This window comes from Copadichromis virginalis, linkage group LG15 (assembly GCF_057382275.1).
Source record: "Copadichromis virginalis isolate Kocher_CV1m ecotype Utaka linkage group LG15, C_Virginalis_male_GT1.1, whole genome shotgun sequence".
Classification (NCBI taxonomy): Eukaryota; Metazoa; Chordata; class Actinopteri; order Cichliformes; family Cichlidae; genus Copadichromis; species Copadichromis virginalis.
This window is the reverse complement of record NC_140632.1, coordinates 22,083,496-22,099,495: the sequence shown is the minus strand read 5'-3', so window position 1 is coordinate 22,099,495 and position 16,000 is coordinate 22,083,496. Positions and strand designations below refer to the sequence as shown.

Below are 16,000 nucleotides of genomic sequence, written 5' to 3'. Positions count from 1 at the left end.
TATTTCTTAACAAGAGGAAAAAATGGTTGAGTACACAAACATTTATTCTTACACTTTGTTACATGTCATACTGACAGTATGAAACATCCAAATCTGGGCTTGTACTGGTTTGGTGAGCTGATGTTGAAGTTTTCAGTCATTCTGTGAAGTCTGACAGAGGGAGAAGCCTTCAGCATTTTCAGACACCATCACGACATCTTCATGATCACAGATGTAGGAAAATAAAAAAGCTGGGACATGGCTTTTTGCACCATTGCCACCACCTTCTGCCAGTCATGGGGCACCACATCCTACCAGTCACAAATAAGAAGGCAGCAACTATACTCTGTATTTTCAAATAAAGATAATACTGTATTTGATTTTTTTAATACTTTAATGACTATTTGAAAATTCAAAAATGTATTGTACCAGAACCAGAGGACAGTCCACTGAAGCACTCAGTCGGTCATGTTCTTGTCTTGAGCCACTAATCAGTGAGTTAGTACTGCCACATTTTTTAGTGTATGTGTGGCATTGCCACAAACAAAATATTACGTCCAGCTCTTACTTTAAATACAATGACATTATGACAACATTTTTTTAAATTACTAAATTAAATACAGTGACATGTAAATAATAAATATGAAAGTCAGCACATCAGTGAGAGGATCATTTCATACATGTAAGTTTGTGTCATATATTTGAATGTGGGTGCAATATGTCTTCCGTCTTGCAGTGTATTATGCACAAAAACCATCTCACAGTAAAGTTGTCAAACATATCATTTTCAGTCATGGGAGAGTATTTACACTAAAACATTAAAAAGAACAGATGTGGGTAACCTAATTTGTTAAACACAAGGTAATATTTAGTTATATCCATCCATCCATCCATCCATTCGCTTCCGCTTATCCTTTTCAGGGTCGCGGGGGGCGCTGGAGCCTATCCCAGCTGTCATAGGGCGAAAGGCGGGGTACACCCTGGACAGGTCGCCAGTCTGTCGCAGGGCTTATTTAGTTATATGATACAAGGTAACACATTATGTTTAACATTTAAAAAGTTTTAAAAATAAACAAGGAGATATGATACAATTTCCATTTACTCATGTTAACACAGAGCATAAAAGCAATAAATAGTATGTATAACGTATCTTTTTGTACTCTGTGTTGGTGGAAACTTTATGAATGAGGAAATGACATAAAGCATCACTCAGCTTTTTTCAAATGCAGAAGGAGGGGAGAGCTCAGAGGTTGTTGAAGAAAAATTGCCAACGAGGGACTAAGTTGTTCAAAGTTTAAGTAAACTCTCTCTCTGGAACTTGGAGTTTACCTCATCCAAGGGTTGACAAACCCACAGTAGTATCTTCCTACCCAGACACATAAAAGCCCTTAAACAGGGCCCAGAGCTCTGGTGCTATTGTATCCCTGTTTTTACTAAAACACTTTCCCATTCACGTCAAAGAATTCTTCATGCAATGAGGAACCAGCAGGTCGCAGACCACAAAAGCATCTTATCTGTGTTTCACCACTGTGGCATGGTAGCTGCTACAGGATGCCTACTTTTCATTGCAAACATTTCAGTTTTTAATGCTGATGAATTATATGAAAATAATACTACATTGTCATATTCATATTCCCCTGTATACTCTATCTTAATGCCATTTATGATTCTAATTTTAGATTCTCCGTTGAGGTAAAAACGCACCACTGTCTACTGTGAAAATGCATTAAAAATATGAGAAAAACAACATTAAATGAAAAACTGTCTCTCTACTCATACGTACACTAAATTTGGTTAAAAATTTATATTTTTTAACAATTGATAGGTGTGCAAGAGGCAGACTAAAGTCACTATGACAGAGCAACACCTCAAAAACCACATAAAGAAGAAGCTGTGTGTAACTTTAAGAAAATACAAGAGACTGTGTCATTAGTGAGCACGAGAACGAGAAAGAGATGGCTGAATTCGGGAGCGTTAAAATGACTGTATTTCTGCTTCTGATGCTTCAGTTTACAAGTAAGGACAAGTTTTGCTGGCAACTTTGTTTGACTCAATGAGACTACATTTGAGACCAACTTGTTTCGTATCAAAAATAATCCTCAAACTAAATTTGCGCCAAGTCACATTTGTGATCTTTATCTGTCATATTTCTCTTTTTTTTCTCAGCACCAACAATTCATCTACTTCAATCTGTCTCTATTGTCATAGTTGGTGATGACCTCACTTTCCCTTGTGAAAATGTGACACATGGTCAGGATGACTGTAACAGTACTACCTGGGCCTTCAGTGGTTCAACAGACACGGCAGTAGTGGAGTTGGCCACTCATGGGCAGATTCACAAAGATGTTAGAGCTAAGTCAGCCAGGCTGAGTGTTAGTGAAGACTGTTCTCTGGTTGTAAACAAGGTCACAGTTGAGGATGCTGGCCGTTACACGTGCAGACAAATCAAATCAGGAAATGAAGTTTCAGAGTTTGATGTCTATCTTTCCGTTATTAACAGTGAGTATTTCATTCATAATTTTTTCAGCTCAAACTGTGCGTGAAACATTAAAATATTCAATACTGTGATTAAACTATTTTTTCTCTCATCTTTTGTCTTCACCAGCGACTCAACATGACAACGGTAACAAAGCCATCTTGAGCTGCTCCTTGTTGGCATATAAACCCTGTACATACACAGTAGAGTGGCTCTACGAGGGTGAAGAGAACATCTATACAGACATGACGATATTACCAGGTTCCTGCTCTTCAGCAGTGACATTTAAATCTCAACTTAATCAGAAGTCAAAGATTTATGAGTCTCTGAAGTGCAATGTGACAGATGAGTCCAGTAACAAAGTGAAGCTGTTTCCCTTCAGCTCTCAGTCGTCAGGTGAGAAAACAAGCTGCTATTACCTCAAAGTAAAGAGTATCATTAAAAAAAGCTTCATCTGTAAATCTTTTTAAGTTTAAACAGCCATTTCAGCCATAATATTCTGCATGTGTTTTCCATTGATTGGGGAAAAGGAACATAAGACACATTTTCATTGTACAGATTTGATTTGGCTGCTGTTTTGTGTTTTCAGGTGAGAATGCAATGACAACAAAAAAATCCACAACAGCAAAAAAGTTAATAGTGACACCAAATCCAGCACCGGAGGCAGAATAATTAAAAAACAGTAATGAAAACAGGATCACTCATGATAATTAGATTTTGCAATAGGCTACATCAGAAGGGAAATACAAAAAAAGTGCTAAAATTGTACTCATCACCACTATGATTTAAAAAAAATAACTATGTGTCAGTAAAAATAAATATTAATCCTTAGATTTTTTAAAAGTAAGTTCAACATGGATTAATTTTCTTTCCAGGTTGGTCATGGGAGCATATTATATTTCCTGCTTTAGTAGCAGTCTTAGTTGCTGCTGTGGTGATGATCACAAGGAAGAAAACTAGAGGTGAGAACAGGACAAATGTAAATCAGCATTTTAACTGTTAAATTTAATGTGTTTTGCTGACTCATGACATGATGAAGTTCAAGTTATGTGGACAAGTCTTAGATTATTAAATTAGACGACCAGTCTTTACCAGTTTAATCAGTTGAGACAACACCGTTTTCTATAATAACTATAAGAACACAGACTCAGAACTAGAAGCGCAACTCAATTTTTTCCTCTTTGCAGGGAACATGGAAATGGATGGACAGAACAATGTGAGTTTCATCCATTGATCATTCTGATTCTTCAATAAAAAACTGAGTTTTGGTGATTGTCTGTTAAGTTCTCTACACCTGTATGACCCTAGGAAAATAAAAAATTTTAATATAGTGAAAGTAAAACTTTACAGAAAAAGTTGATTTAATGTGGAGAATCTAAAAATGAACAAACCGGGCCTGTAGTTGTCTGTGTCACTTTGTGACTGGTTGAAAAGGAGTGTGTTAATTTCAGTCATATTTCACATGGAAGATGTTGACTTGTCTACAAGCAGTCACCATTTACTCTCTGACATGTAGTGAAACTTTAAAAGTGCGATGGAAACTGCCATCAGAGAGTGTCCACCTTCAAATGAAAAGTTGTGCCTTATAACTATAAAGTACACATTTCAAAAGGTGCAGCTTTTACTTCGACAGAGAACATTCTCTGCTCCCGGTTTGTGTGCTCTTTTCATATTTTTACCACCACTTGCAAGTGTAGTTTGCAAGTGCTAGCTAATTGTTGTCTTCTATCCAAATTGCTCATGGGAGCAGGAACCTACTAGTGACCAAAGCAATTGTAAGAAGGTTTTTGGTGCAGTACTATATACCACTTTATGAAAAACGTCATATTATCCGATGCCAGCAACTCCTAACAACCACTCTCCAACCATTCACGAAATGCATATATTCAAGTTTCAGCAGAATACCTACACTTAATTTTATAAGCTGTGTGCAGGGACCGAGTTTAAACACGGCAGAGACTCACATTCTCTGAACTGTGTCTATGTGCAAAATACTTTAATACTTAAATCAAGGTTTGGATTAATGTGTTAGCAATCATTATGTGATCGTCCTTATGTAGACTGAACCTGAAGATGACATTTCCTTGGCTTCCATCAGCTACACCAAGAACACCAGAGAAGAAGGCACAGTAAGCTTTGTGATGGGTTACAGTGAGGATGTTAATATCAGTTCTGTTATTATTGTTGTTGTTATTATTATTATTGTTTAAGTATTATTAAGTATAGAATTATTTCTTCTTCTAAGCTCTAGGTGGTGATGATAAAGGTGACAGTGTGACCTACAGCTGTGAAAGCCTTCTCGTCTTCTTCTGGAGTTTAATCCTAGCAACGTCTCCTCCACAGTCAACAAATCAAAGAAATAAATCCAGTCATGTTCACTCAACATATTTAAAAATGCTTTGAATGTTGCCTGATTGTTCAGTTACCGATGATCTAGATCTAAATTAAAGGGGCTAGTGCTATTATTAAGTAGTAAAACAATGATTTTTAACAACCTGACAATTGTCTTTACTTATCTCAGTGTTATATTATGTAATCTTTCTTTAATGCAACTTTTAAAGGATAATTCTGTTTTTTTTCTACACTGAATAATGAAAACACATCCTGCTTTAGTGTTGATAGAGCAAAGCAGTTGCAAATCACCTCCATCATCCATAAAGCCACAGAGCAGAGACTCCCTCTAGAGGTAGAGAATGTGAATAAGATAAGATAAGATAACCTTTATTAGTCCCACACGTGGGAAATTTGTTTGAATTTGAATATATTGGGTCCTCAGCATTAGGAAATAAAATTATGGCTTTCAATATATTTTTGTGTTATTTACATCTACAACAATAAAAACTAAATAGGTCTCAGAAAAGAAAAAAACATCTTGTTTCATGTTTCTTGTTTGGCATGCTTTGAACATAACCACTATTAAACAATCAAAAAGTAACTGTTTATTTCACTGCTTTGTTGGGTCTCTATCTCCATCTTAGCCATCTCTTCCTTGTTGAGGCGAGGGATTCTGGTTTTGTGGCACAAATATAATGGTGTACAGTAAGAGTTGAGCGAGCACGGGCAGAAATGTTGAGAGCGCGAGCAACACATTGCGAGCGAACGCAAGTGCAAAAACTGAGCGAGAGGGGCTGCTATTGTGTGTGTGTGTGGATAATAGCAAACACTGAAATACATTTTTTGCACGCAGCAATGAATTTTGTTCACTCAAATTTAGCTTTTCTTCGCTCAAAATAAATTTCTCCTGAAAATGCAACACTTGCACCTGCAATTTTTTTTTACGTGCGCTCAATTTTTTTTTTACGTGCGCTCAGAATAGTGACACAAAAACAACGCCATAACAGCCCTGTAACTAGTGGGAAACAGACAAATTCTGCCCCCTGGTGGGAAAAGGTAAAATCTGCATTCCACAATAAAAAGCAAGTGTATAATCACTGGATATTGTACTCTTAGAAGCTTCAATGTCAAAGCATCCTACACTTACAAACCGGGCTAAGATGCAAAACAAAAAAACAAGCAAAAGGAACAAAGTTAAGTTATATGTAAAATAAGGCTGGCAATCAGATTGGCAATCTGTCCAGTTTGGATCTCACCTCTTGCCCTCTGGTAGCTGAGATAGCCTCCAGCAGCACTGTGACCCTGAGAAGGAAGATAATGGATGGCTATAAGTTAGATTTCTACATAATGTTTATTTTAACAAACCATCTGACAGCAACATAAACAGACAAACAGGTCTGTCTCAGTTTAGTGATCATAAGTTTCTAGTGTTTCTCGGGGCCCCTCTCACAGGGGGGGGGCTATACCTTCTCCCTCACAGAGAGAATTATGACCTTGTTTTCTGCTTGGCTGTCACCTAAGGATTTACATCCCTGATAAACAGAAGGAGTCCCACTATCTGTTTAACGTCTCCCATTACAATGGCCTCACTGTGTTAACATTCCCCATGCATGCAAACTAGTGACAGGAGTGCTCTTACTATAGTAAAGAGAGAAAGTGATATTACTATAACTAATGTGATTTGATTAAATATGTGATTAATAAATGAGAAAAGAAATCTGCCACCACAACATTCTCTAGTCAAGAAGGTGAAGGTGGAGGGAGAGCTCCAAAAGAAGAGACTAAAGTCACTATCAGGAAGTGACACCTCATAGTGACTAATTTATGTCAGAGGTAAACACCCCTTAAAGCTCCCAGGCCTCTGGTGTGTAGAGAACCTTTTTATTATATTAAACCCTCTTTATTGTAAAGACATTTTTCCTGCTCCAGCTTTGATCCTCGGAACAAAATTCCTAACTTTCCCCGCATTCAAGTTGGCCCCCTGAAGTGTTCTTCTGCTCTGCCTGCCCCCCTCCAGGTCAATTCAGTGCAGTTGAGTTGTATTTATATGGCACCAAATCACAACAACAGTTGCCTCAAAGTGCTTTATATTGCAACGTAAAACCCTTCAAATGCCCTGAACTTCCTAACCCCCAGATCTGTCACCTGCTCCGTCTCCTGGTATTTGACTTGCATTTTTTTTTCTTTTTTTTTTTTTTTTTGCCTGTCCCATTTGGTTCTTTAGCCATCAGAATTGTTGTCTGAAGACCAACAAGGATACCCAATGGATTTACTTTGCCAAATGGATTATCGTGGCATTGCCGTATTGGTCCATTTGGTCGATCTTTGTTTTTATTATTTATTATATTTTATTTTCAGATGTTACAGACGGGACAGACATGAGTGAGGGATAGGAAAGGGAGAGAGAAAGAGGAAGGAAAAGAAAAACAGAAGGGGAGAGGGACAGTGAGAAAGGGGGGGAGAAAAAATAAAAACTCCTGGATCACCTGTTGAGAGAAGAAGAATAGAAAACAAGCAAAAAAAAAACCCAAAGCAACATACTAAACACAACACCATCGCATTAATCTAGCTAAGTGTAAACAGCAGTAAATACTAAATATTCAATGTTGTTGTGCAGCACGCAGGACAGACAGCGCACAATGTGCTTTGAAGTAGCAGCCAAGAAAGGTGTAATTTAAGTCTACGAGCAGTGAACACCCGTGTGCATACCTGTGTGGATCAGCGCGCTTGTATTCCAATGGTTTCCACATGTAATGGTCTGCAAGAGGATGTAGCAAGCCATAGCCCCGTCCCCCAGGGCGTGAAGCAGGCATGGAGGAGATCCAGGCCCCAGACATCCAGAGGCCCCAGAGTGCGAGAGCCCAAGGAGGACCACCGGAGGGGCATCCGTGCCACCCTCATGGGAAGGTCTGAGGATCCCCAGACGAGGCGTCACCCAGTAGCCACCGAGCAGAAGCTAGAGGGGGCTGCACCAGCATGCCCGCCCAGCTGTGCCAGAGTGAACCGAGCCGCAGGCCCAGAGGCCGGAGGCCCGAGGGCCCCCCGCACCCCGGAAGAGGCCTGACCGAGCAACAGGCGCCAGGCCCCGCCAGGTAGCCACCGGGAGTGAGCCGGTACATACCTGAGTGCCCAGCCCCGGACACCAAGAACCACCAATGCACCGACCCCTGAGGGCATCAGTCACCGGCAGGGAGTGTGGTGAGGGGAGATAGGCCTTGGAGGGCCTGGGAGTTCCCAGAGAGGTGGAGTCTAAGACCCGACCTGACATATAGACACAGACAAACAGGCACACACAGACACAAACATGCATTCCCACCCTCATGCACACATATACAAACACTCAGCACTCACCCAACGTAAGGATTGACATAAATGGACATGTACACACAATCACACTCCCCAAACATACTCTATACCCCGGGTCCAGGTACCCTCGCCCCCAGAGGGGGAAACAGAACCCAGACCCAAGAGATGTTACCCTTCCCCCCGGGGTGGAGGCAAGCAGACCGTCCCAGGCTCCGCAGCAGCAGGGAGGCCAATCGGACAGCCAACATCTCCTCCCAGCCCCCCCGCCCCGATGGCTAGCAGAGAACGGGGGTGTGTGAAGACCCCATACCTCCCTCCTCCCGCTCATGTGTAGTGTTGCTGCGTGTTGTTCTAAAGTGCATTTAAAACAAGGGAGAGCATGGTGCTGCTGCCAGAGAGCAGCAGGTGTTAGCATTTGTCTTGCATTTGACCTTATTTGCTTATTGATTTTTATTTTGTCTTGAAGAAATAATTTTTGCAAAAGTTTACTTTCACAACAAAATAAACGGACATAGTATGATGGGAAAATTGTAATTTTATCATGATGTTTATCTCAATAAATGCTCTTGTAGCCACATTCTCAACAAAACACCTATTTTGGTACGCAGAGAAAATGACATCAGACTTCTAAAGAGGTTTCAGACTACTGACACTTGTTCTGATGGCATCATTGTTTTGCATCAATGATATTAGGAGTTAAATTTAGGTGGCAGAATAAATGAACTCTTTATGTCAGTTAAAATGCATTCTCAAACATCACACTGAAACCTGGTTGTGTTTTTTTTTCTAATAATCACAAAATAAAGAGAAATAAAAGAGAGCTGCATTTCTCATTACACTTATCTCAACTGACAATCTTCACACATTTGACTTCCTATAATCTATTGTTGGCCAAGATGTGACAGAGGAGAATGAAGTCACTAGCAGGAAGTGACACCTCGCAAACCCCACACAGCACAAGTATTTATCTTTAACAAGTCAAATCTTTAGATGCAGTGTCATTAGTGTGTATGAGTACAGAAGAAGCACCATGGTCCTATTCAGATGGATTGAAGTGTTTTTATTCTCTCTACTAATACTTCAGTGTAAAGGTAAGGACACATATTAAAATACAAATATTGCATCAACATGTAATATGACTTTACCTATGAAGGAGTATTATGGCCACATTAAGGAAAAAATATTGATGATTTTGATAAAAAGGAATTTCAAGATTCAAGTCGATAATCGATTTTGGATTTTTTTGAAAAAAAAAAAGTCAAAAAGTGGAGATTACGGTTGTTGTTTGAAGACAAACTGCCACGGATGCTATACTCTCTGCAAAAAGCCTTGTTTAGATGAGTTAGTGAAACAAACTGATCAGCTGTCTTGTGATGCAACATAAATACTCTTTATTGAACGAGTCTGTAACCACTGATAACCTTGCATCTATCCACTCCCATCTGTTTCATTTTGTACAAATCCACTCTTCCACATTTGTGTGGTTTTTCCATCTTACAGATTGCAGGTTTCTGCACCATTTTTTCAACGTCCTTATACTTATCGCCACGCAGTGTTTACGTGTTAGAGCTGAGATAACAGAGAAATTATGATGAACTACCTCAACTTGATGTATATAATTGCTCGACGTATTTGATTTACAATATGATTTTTTGGTTATTGAAAATGTTTTTTCCCCATCTTAAAAATATAAAGTAATAATTTGCCAGTTAAATAATGCACCACCTTTTGGCTACTGTAGCTGTAACATTAATATGTAATTGTAATCATAGATCTGACACACTGGTATGTTTGTATACTTGGGGAGTGTTTATCAAGGCACTACACACATATGGCTAGATGTTTCTGTAAACAGTTCAATAACTTCCCAGTCAGTTATCAGTGCGCACTCCTCTCTCAGGTCTCTGGCTTCACTATATATAAAGAGAGAAACCTCATCAGTTAAATTAGCTCTCCAGTCTGTCCCTCCAGCCTCTTGGCATTGCTCCCTTGACCTCACTGCCTCACTCCTTCTCTGCAGCTGAGCCAGGGACCAAACCTCTGCCACGGTAATATTTAATGTCAGACAGTTTGTTGCATGTATTTATTTAATTGTCTGCATTTTTTTTATTGTTTCAGGCAACAATGTAACAACAACACAGACAGTAACACACACATCAAAAAATACAAGTATTATTGAACCTACATCAGTAAATGGAACAGTAAGGACTTCATCAGGTAGTGCCTGTCTGTTGTTACAGTCAACATTTGGGCAATAAAAGCCGAACTAAAGTTTTTTTTTTAATACATTTATTTTATTTAAGGTGACCACACAACAACACCAATCCCCACAACATCAAAATCAACAAATGCAACTACTGTATCACCATCAAGCCAACCTACATCAACAACTGGAACAACTGAAAGAAATACTTTATCAGGTACTGACTGCATCGCTCGCACCTTTATTAAGCCTAAGGTCTGAACTGTAGACTGTAGACTCGAGCTGTGGCTCCATCATAAAGCTTTTTATTGCTCACAGCATCCAAAGCTCAACATTACCAGTGATTGTGGTTTTAATTTTTCTTTCCAGAAATTTGGAAACGGGTTATCATTGTTCTTGTGGGAATTCTGGTACTAATACTTGCTATAGTCATCAACACATGGAATAAACCTAACGGTGAGTTAGAAAAAAAATGACAGCTATAGTTGAAAGTATAATTGAGAACCTTGGATTTGAAATTCTAAACTCAAGTTTGTTTACTTTTATCTTGTATTTTCATCTTTTTTTAGGAAGCAAAACACAGGTGGAAGAAGCGACTAAGGTGGCGAGTGAACGCAGCTGCCAAAAAAATGTATGTAGCTACTTTTAGAAGACTCCCTTATTTAAAGTCCCAAAATGAGAACAGCTTGCACATATTTAAGAGACTGAGTGTAAACCCTGATATGACCCAGTCCAGCAGCCAGTCAGAACAAAGTGAACAGACATTATTCTCACAGCTACTGCATTTATTCTTTGAAATGTATTTTTATCCTTTATAAGAATGGATGAAAGACAAATAGGACAAGAAAAACCCCAAAAGGACTGATACCTGTCAAACTGACTCCGCATATGCATTAGTGAGCAGTCTATATGTTGTCTTCACTGTTCAGGCTGATGCTGAAGATGTCTCCTATGTCTCTGTCAGTTTTATCAGGAGGTCCAAGTGTAAAGCCAAGGTAAGGTTCTCAAAAGAATATATTAACATTAAGATCGTGAATTTTAAATTTCTGTCACAGGTCAGAAAAAAATAATTGTGCTCCATCATATTTCATTCCAGGTCTGTAATGATAATGATGAAGATGACACTGTGACTTACAGCACTGTGAAATTTCCTTCCTCTTCTGCTGGCATTTCCACTGATCCCAGCAACCTCTATTCCACCATCAACAAACAAAAGAAACACGTTCCAGCCTGAAGGTTACATTTTTTTTATGATTGATTGTTTGCATTATATGATAAATATGTGAAAAACATTTTTACATTTTCCTTTAACTAAAAAAAAAAAGAAGAAAAAAATGACCTGCATTTGATCAGATGACACACGTGATTGACACACTGGCTAAAGTTTCCCACCTTTTATTTAAGTTGAGTTGTACAAGAGGGGATTTGGGGCATTGGAAAAAGTGGGGATGTCATTTTTTTTTTCAAATTTCTGAGAAAAAAAGTAAGACTTCTGACGTTAATCACAGAATTCTGAGAAAAAAATGTCCCCACTTTTTTTTCCCCCAGGGGGTCCTCTTCCATAGAGTTAAGCTATAACAGGAAAGGTAAATGTTTAAAATTCAAATGCTTTATATTCAGCTGTTAATGTCTATCATATGTCAATTATAGTGATCTCTTTGGTATACAATTGTGAAAAAATGTCCTCTTAATGTACAATCATGAATACAAACAGCACCAGCTTTCGAGGTAGTGAAACAAAGAAACCACTGACACTCCCTCTAGAGGTTGAGGTTAACGTTTTATACTGTGTGCTCATGTACTGTAGGCAAAGTCAATATTTTATATCTCTTTGCCTTTTTAATATTGTTACTTTGTTTTGGAAATGTAACAAAAACTTACTTGTTTAAGTCCAATTGAATTACCTGATCTAATTGTGTCTATGATAAAATATCAATTATTACTCCAACTGTAAGTTTTGTAAGTTTTGCATCTACTAATTAAGATGTTTTTTGTGGAAAAAATAAAATATAATGTAAAAAAATCCCCCCAAAAACATTCCTGCTTTTCCACATTCCATTAAGCTGCTATACCACAAATGAACACCTAACTATCTGCATATAAAACCAGAAAGTATAACATCTATGACTTAGTTTAATTTATACTGATGTTTTACCTTACAAATAAATAAACACATGATTCACATTGTAACGAAACCTGAGCTGAGGAGAGTAAAATAACTATTTAGTGAAACTGTTGAAGCAGAGTGCTTCTAGGAAGCCAACAGAAGAGGCGAAACCCTTCAGAGCAATGGTACTGAAGAAGAGCATGGGCAGGCAGTCACAGGTTGGGAATCAGATGGCTGAGGCCTCATCCATCTTAGGAGTAAAAGAATGAGAAGCACTAGCTCTGGTTCAGATGCTGTCACTGGAAAGGTTGTGTCCAGTCACGACTCTGGATCAGAAGCTTGGGAGGTTGATCCAAGCAGGAACTTAAAAGCTAAACATGCAAAGGTTAGCTGTGACTTTGATACTGGAGCAGGCTGATGTAGGAGGCAGGCTGTAACACTGAAACTATGCAAACACCAGCTGACTCTGGAGCATGGGTGGCACGTTTGAGAGCAGTCAGTGGCGATGTTGGGAACAAGGCAACTGGTATGACACTAGCTTTTGGCTAGAAAACCTCTGTACAAAACAACAGTTGCATTGCTTTATCGTGTATCATTGTCTCATGTGCTGTCCTTGATTTAATAAACTCAAATAACTTACCAGCTGGGCGGAAAAAGACTTGTGAAAGAGAAGAGTGGTTTCTGAAGTGAAGACTGGACTCTATTGAGCAGAGCAGTGATAAATCAGCAGCAGTAAAAGCTGCGTGTATTATTGCCACTTCCCCTTCCTGTTATCTCATCACTATTATTAAACCTCTCTTGTTTGTACTAAGCTCTGACATTTCACTGCATACCTGTATATCATTTTACTTTAGATATATTATGATTCTAATTTTTAATTTTAGAATTTTACAAGACACACAGCAACTTTTCTGGTTGTAAGAGAACAATAAAGACTCAGAAACCTAATCTGTGACAATATATGTTAGAAAATGCTTATTGTTTGGGACAGATCTCATAAATAATCATGTAATTTATGTCACGTTAAAGTCATGCATATCTGGTTATTTTCAGAGGGCCTACTTTGGTCATGTACTGCTTAACTGTCCTTCAGACTCATCTGTTCCATACCCAGTGTGGTAAAGTACCATTATGTCACATATACCAAGAGCCTGTTTGCACATGGTCTATAAAAGAAAAGAGTTCATAGATATGTTTGACTTCCTCTGTGCTATTTCAGATCAAGAAATTACTTTACTAAACAGCAAATGACAATTATTAAGTCTGAATTAATGAAGACCAGTGCAGTTTTGAAATTGATTAATCAAATAAACAAAAGCAGGCGCAGATGACCTGTCACATTTTCACCTGTGTCATTGTCCTGTCATGGTGACCCAGTGGTTATGTTTTGATTATTAATATTCTAAAATTTAGTGGATTTTCATGCTTTCGTCTTTTGTATTCTTGGCTCCCTTAGTTATTCTTTAGTATTTTGTGATTTCTAGTCTCTTGGTTTCTGTCTCTGTGCCTCCCGTCTGTTCCATGTGTCGCGTCTAGCCAAGCCCCAGATCCAGCGTCAAGTCTGCCTCTCAGTCTGTGTCTCATGTTTCCTGTTTTATTTTGATAGTTCCTCGTCATGTGTTTAGTGTGTTTGGTTTTGCTTCCTCGCAGTGTTGTGTGTGCATGTGTGTGTGTGTGCGCGCGCGCACGTGCATTTGAAGGCATTTTTGAGGCTCAAAATGTGGTTTTAGTGTCAGGGTTACAATTAGGTTGCGGTTAGGTTTAGGCTGAGGGTTAGAATTAGGCATTCAGTTTTGATGGTACTAAGATATGAAAATGAGTATGTGTGTGATTAGTCCCAGCTGTTTTTCTTTCCTGGTTCTCATTTCTTTGTTACCCTTTTGTGTATTTGTCCTCTGTCTTGATCTGTCTGTTGTCGGTTCATACAGTAAATGTACCATTTATTGTATATGTTTTTTTACTGTCATGGTCCTGGGTCGGTGACCCAGCGCTTTTAGTTTGTTATCATTTTCTAGATGATGATTGTTTAAGTTCTGTGTTATATTCGGTCTGCGTCTGTATCTGTCTGTCTATGGTGTCACCCCATCTGTTTGTGAATCTGTCTGTTTAGTTCAATGTCTTGTCTGGTTCCATGTGTCTGAGTTTCCTGTTTTATTGTGAAGGTCCGTGTCGTATGTGAGTGTGATCAGTTTACGTTTCCCCTGTCCCGTCAGCCCAGATTCCTCCCAGCTGTGTTGCCCTCCTGTCTCTCATCCCCTGATTACTGGTGTGTGTATTTAAGCCCTGTGTGTTCTCCTGCCTGTTGCCGGTTTGTCTGTATTACTCAGTGTCAGTCTGTGTTTCCACCGTGTCTTCTCCCTGCTGTTCATCGTCATCCTCCTCTGCTCGTTTTCATTCAGGTTTGTGCTCTGTAGTTTAGTTGTTTCCCAGTTTAGTTTAGTTCGAGCCCCGTTTGCTGTTTGTCCACATTCTTTTTGTGTTCAATAAATCACCTTCACTTCTCCACGACTGCCTGCGATTGGATCCTCATTTATTCCACACGGCTCGCCTCGGCAGCCGTGACAGTTACCTCCATTTTAGTCATTCTTTGCTTTTGTTTGTTTTCTTGTTCAGCCAAAATAACTGCTCAGTTTTTGTTAATGTCCACCTCCACCCCCCTTTGTCTGCATTTGGATCCGCTCTTGTGGTGGATCATAAATTTGATTAGTTTTGAAGTTGTACATCTCTGTTCCTTACATTTCATGTCATGCCCTTATTAATGTTTTATTTGTTGCTTTGAATGTTTTCGAATAGAATATGCAGTGGGAATATAGAGGGAGATAAGCAGCGAAAGTTTTGCCTGGGTTGATTGTGCGTTGATCCATTGTTAATGCCTCAGGGCTCCAGTAGGTGGGTTCGCGCGCTTCCTCCTTCACTCAATACAGACGAGTGAGAGTGAGAGCTGCGTGTCTGTGCCGTTCTTTCACCTCTCCTCACTATTTCCCCTGTTTAAGGGCACAACACTCTCTCATCTCCACGCTGTCTGCCTTAACAGACATGATATTATGAGACATGAAGCTACTGAGAAAGCTGAGACTCCCTCTACAGGTGGAGATGGTGAAAAAGGAAGGACGCTGACATAATGCGAGCATTGCACCATGCCTCTGATACTTAAATAAATATTGCTTTCTCTGTGCAAAGTTTGATCGCTCTAGACATTTTTATGCATTCTCATATACAGTCCCACTAGACTTTAAGTTCACTTTATGCTTAAACACCTTTTAACCAAGGTAGACAGTTATTAATGCACAAATAAATGCATATGATCATCTGACCACAGACAAAAACTGGTGAAGGTAAACAAACCTTCCTGAAGGCCTGCCCATTTTTTAGCAAGATCAACTAAACATTCAGTCCAAACTCTGCTGGAAGTTTTCTTCCTCATAATCAAACAAGTGACCTCAAAAACACTTCAGATTCAACTATTTTCTGTCAGAGTTGGGGTGGCTGAAGTCTTAGTGGTGACAATGAAGAAGAGATCAGAGCTCTGCTGCTCTGAGCGGGCTGGTCAGTGATGCTTCTTTGCCACATTAAAATGGTATGAGTAAAAGATAAA

The 16,000-nt window shown here is 39.1% G+C and overlaps 2 protein-coding genes across 2 annotated transcripts; both read left to right on the top strand.

Moving 5' to 3' along the window:
• The first annotated feature begins 1,934 nt into the window (after positions 1-1,934).
• Positions 1,935-4,892, top strand: LOC146692394 (uncharacterized). The gene is made up of 7 exons (XM_085433401.1): positions 1,935-1,995; positions 2,146-2,478; positions 2,585-2,851; positions 3,331-3,417; positions 3,643-3,671; positions 4,516-4,584; positions 4,878-4,892. The coding sequence occupies exons 1-7, from the start codon at positions 1,935-1,937 to the stop codon at positions 4,890-4,892; spliced, it is 861 nt and encodes a 286-aa protein (XP_085289527.1).
• Positions 4,893-9,112: 4,220 nt separating this feature from the next.
• Positions 9,113-11,642, top strand: LOC146692393 (uncharacterized). Its single transcript, XM_085432485.1, has 7 exons — positions 9,113-9,186; positions 10,214-10,312; positions 10,399-10,515; positions 10,668-10,754; positions 10,868-10,929; positions 11,228-11,293; positions 11,395-11,642. Exons 1-7 carry the CDS (start codon positions 9,126-9,128, stop codon positions 11,530-11,532), a joined length of 630 nt encoding a protein of 209 aa, XP_085288611.1. The 5' UTR covers positions 9,113-9,125; the 3' UTR covers positions 11,533-11,642.
• Positions 11,643-16,000: the final 4,358 nt, after the last annotated feature.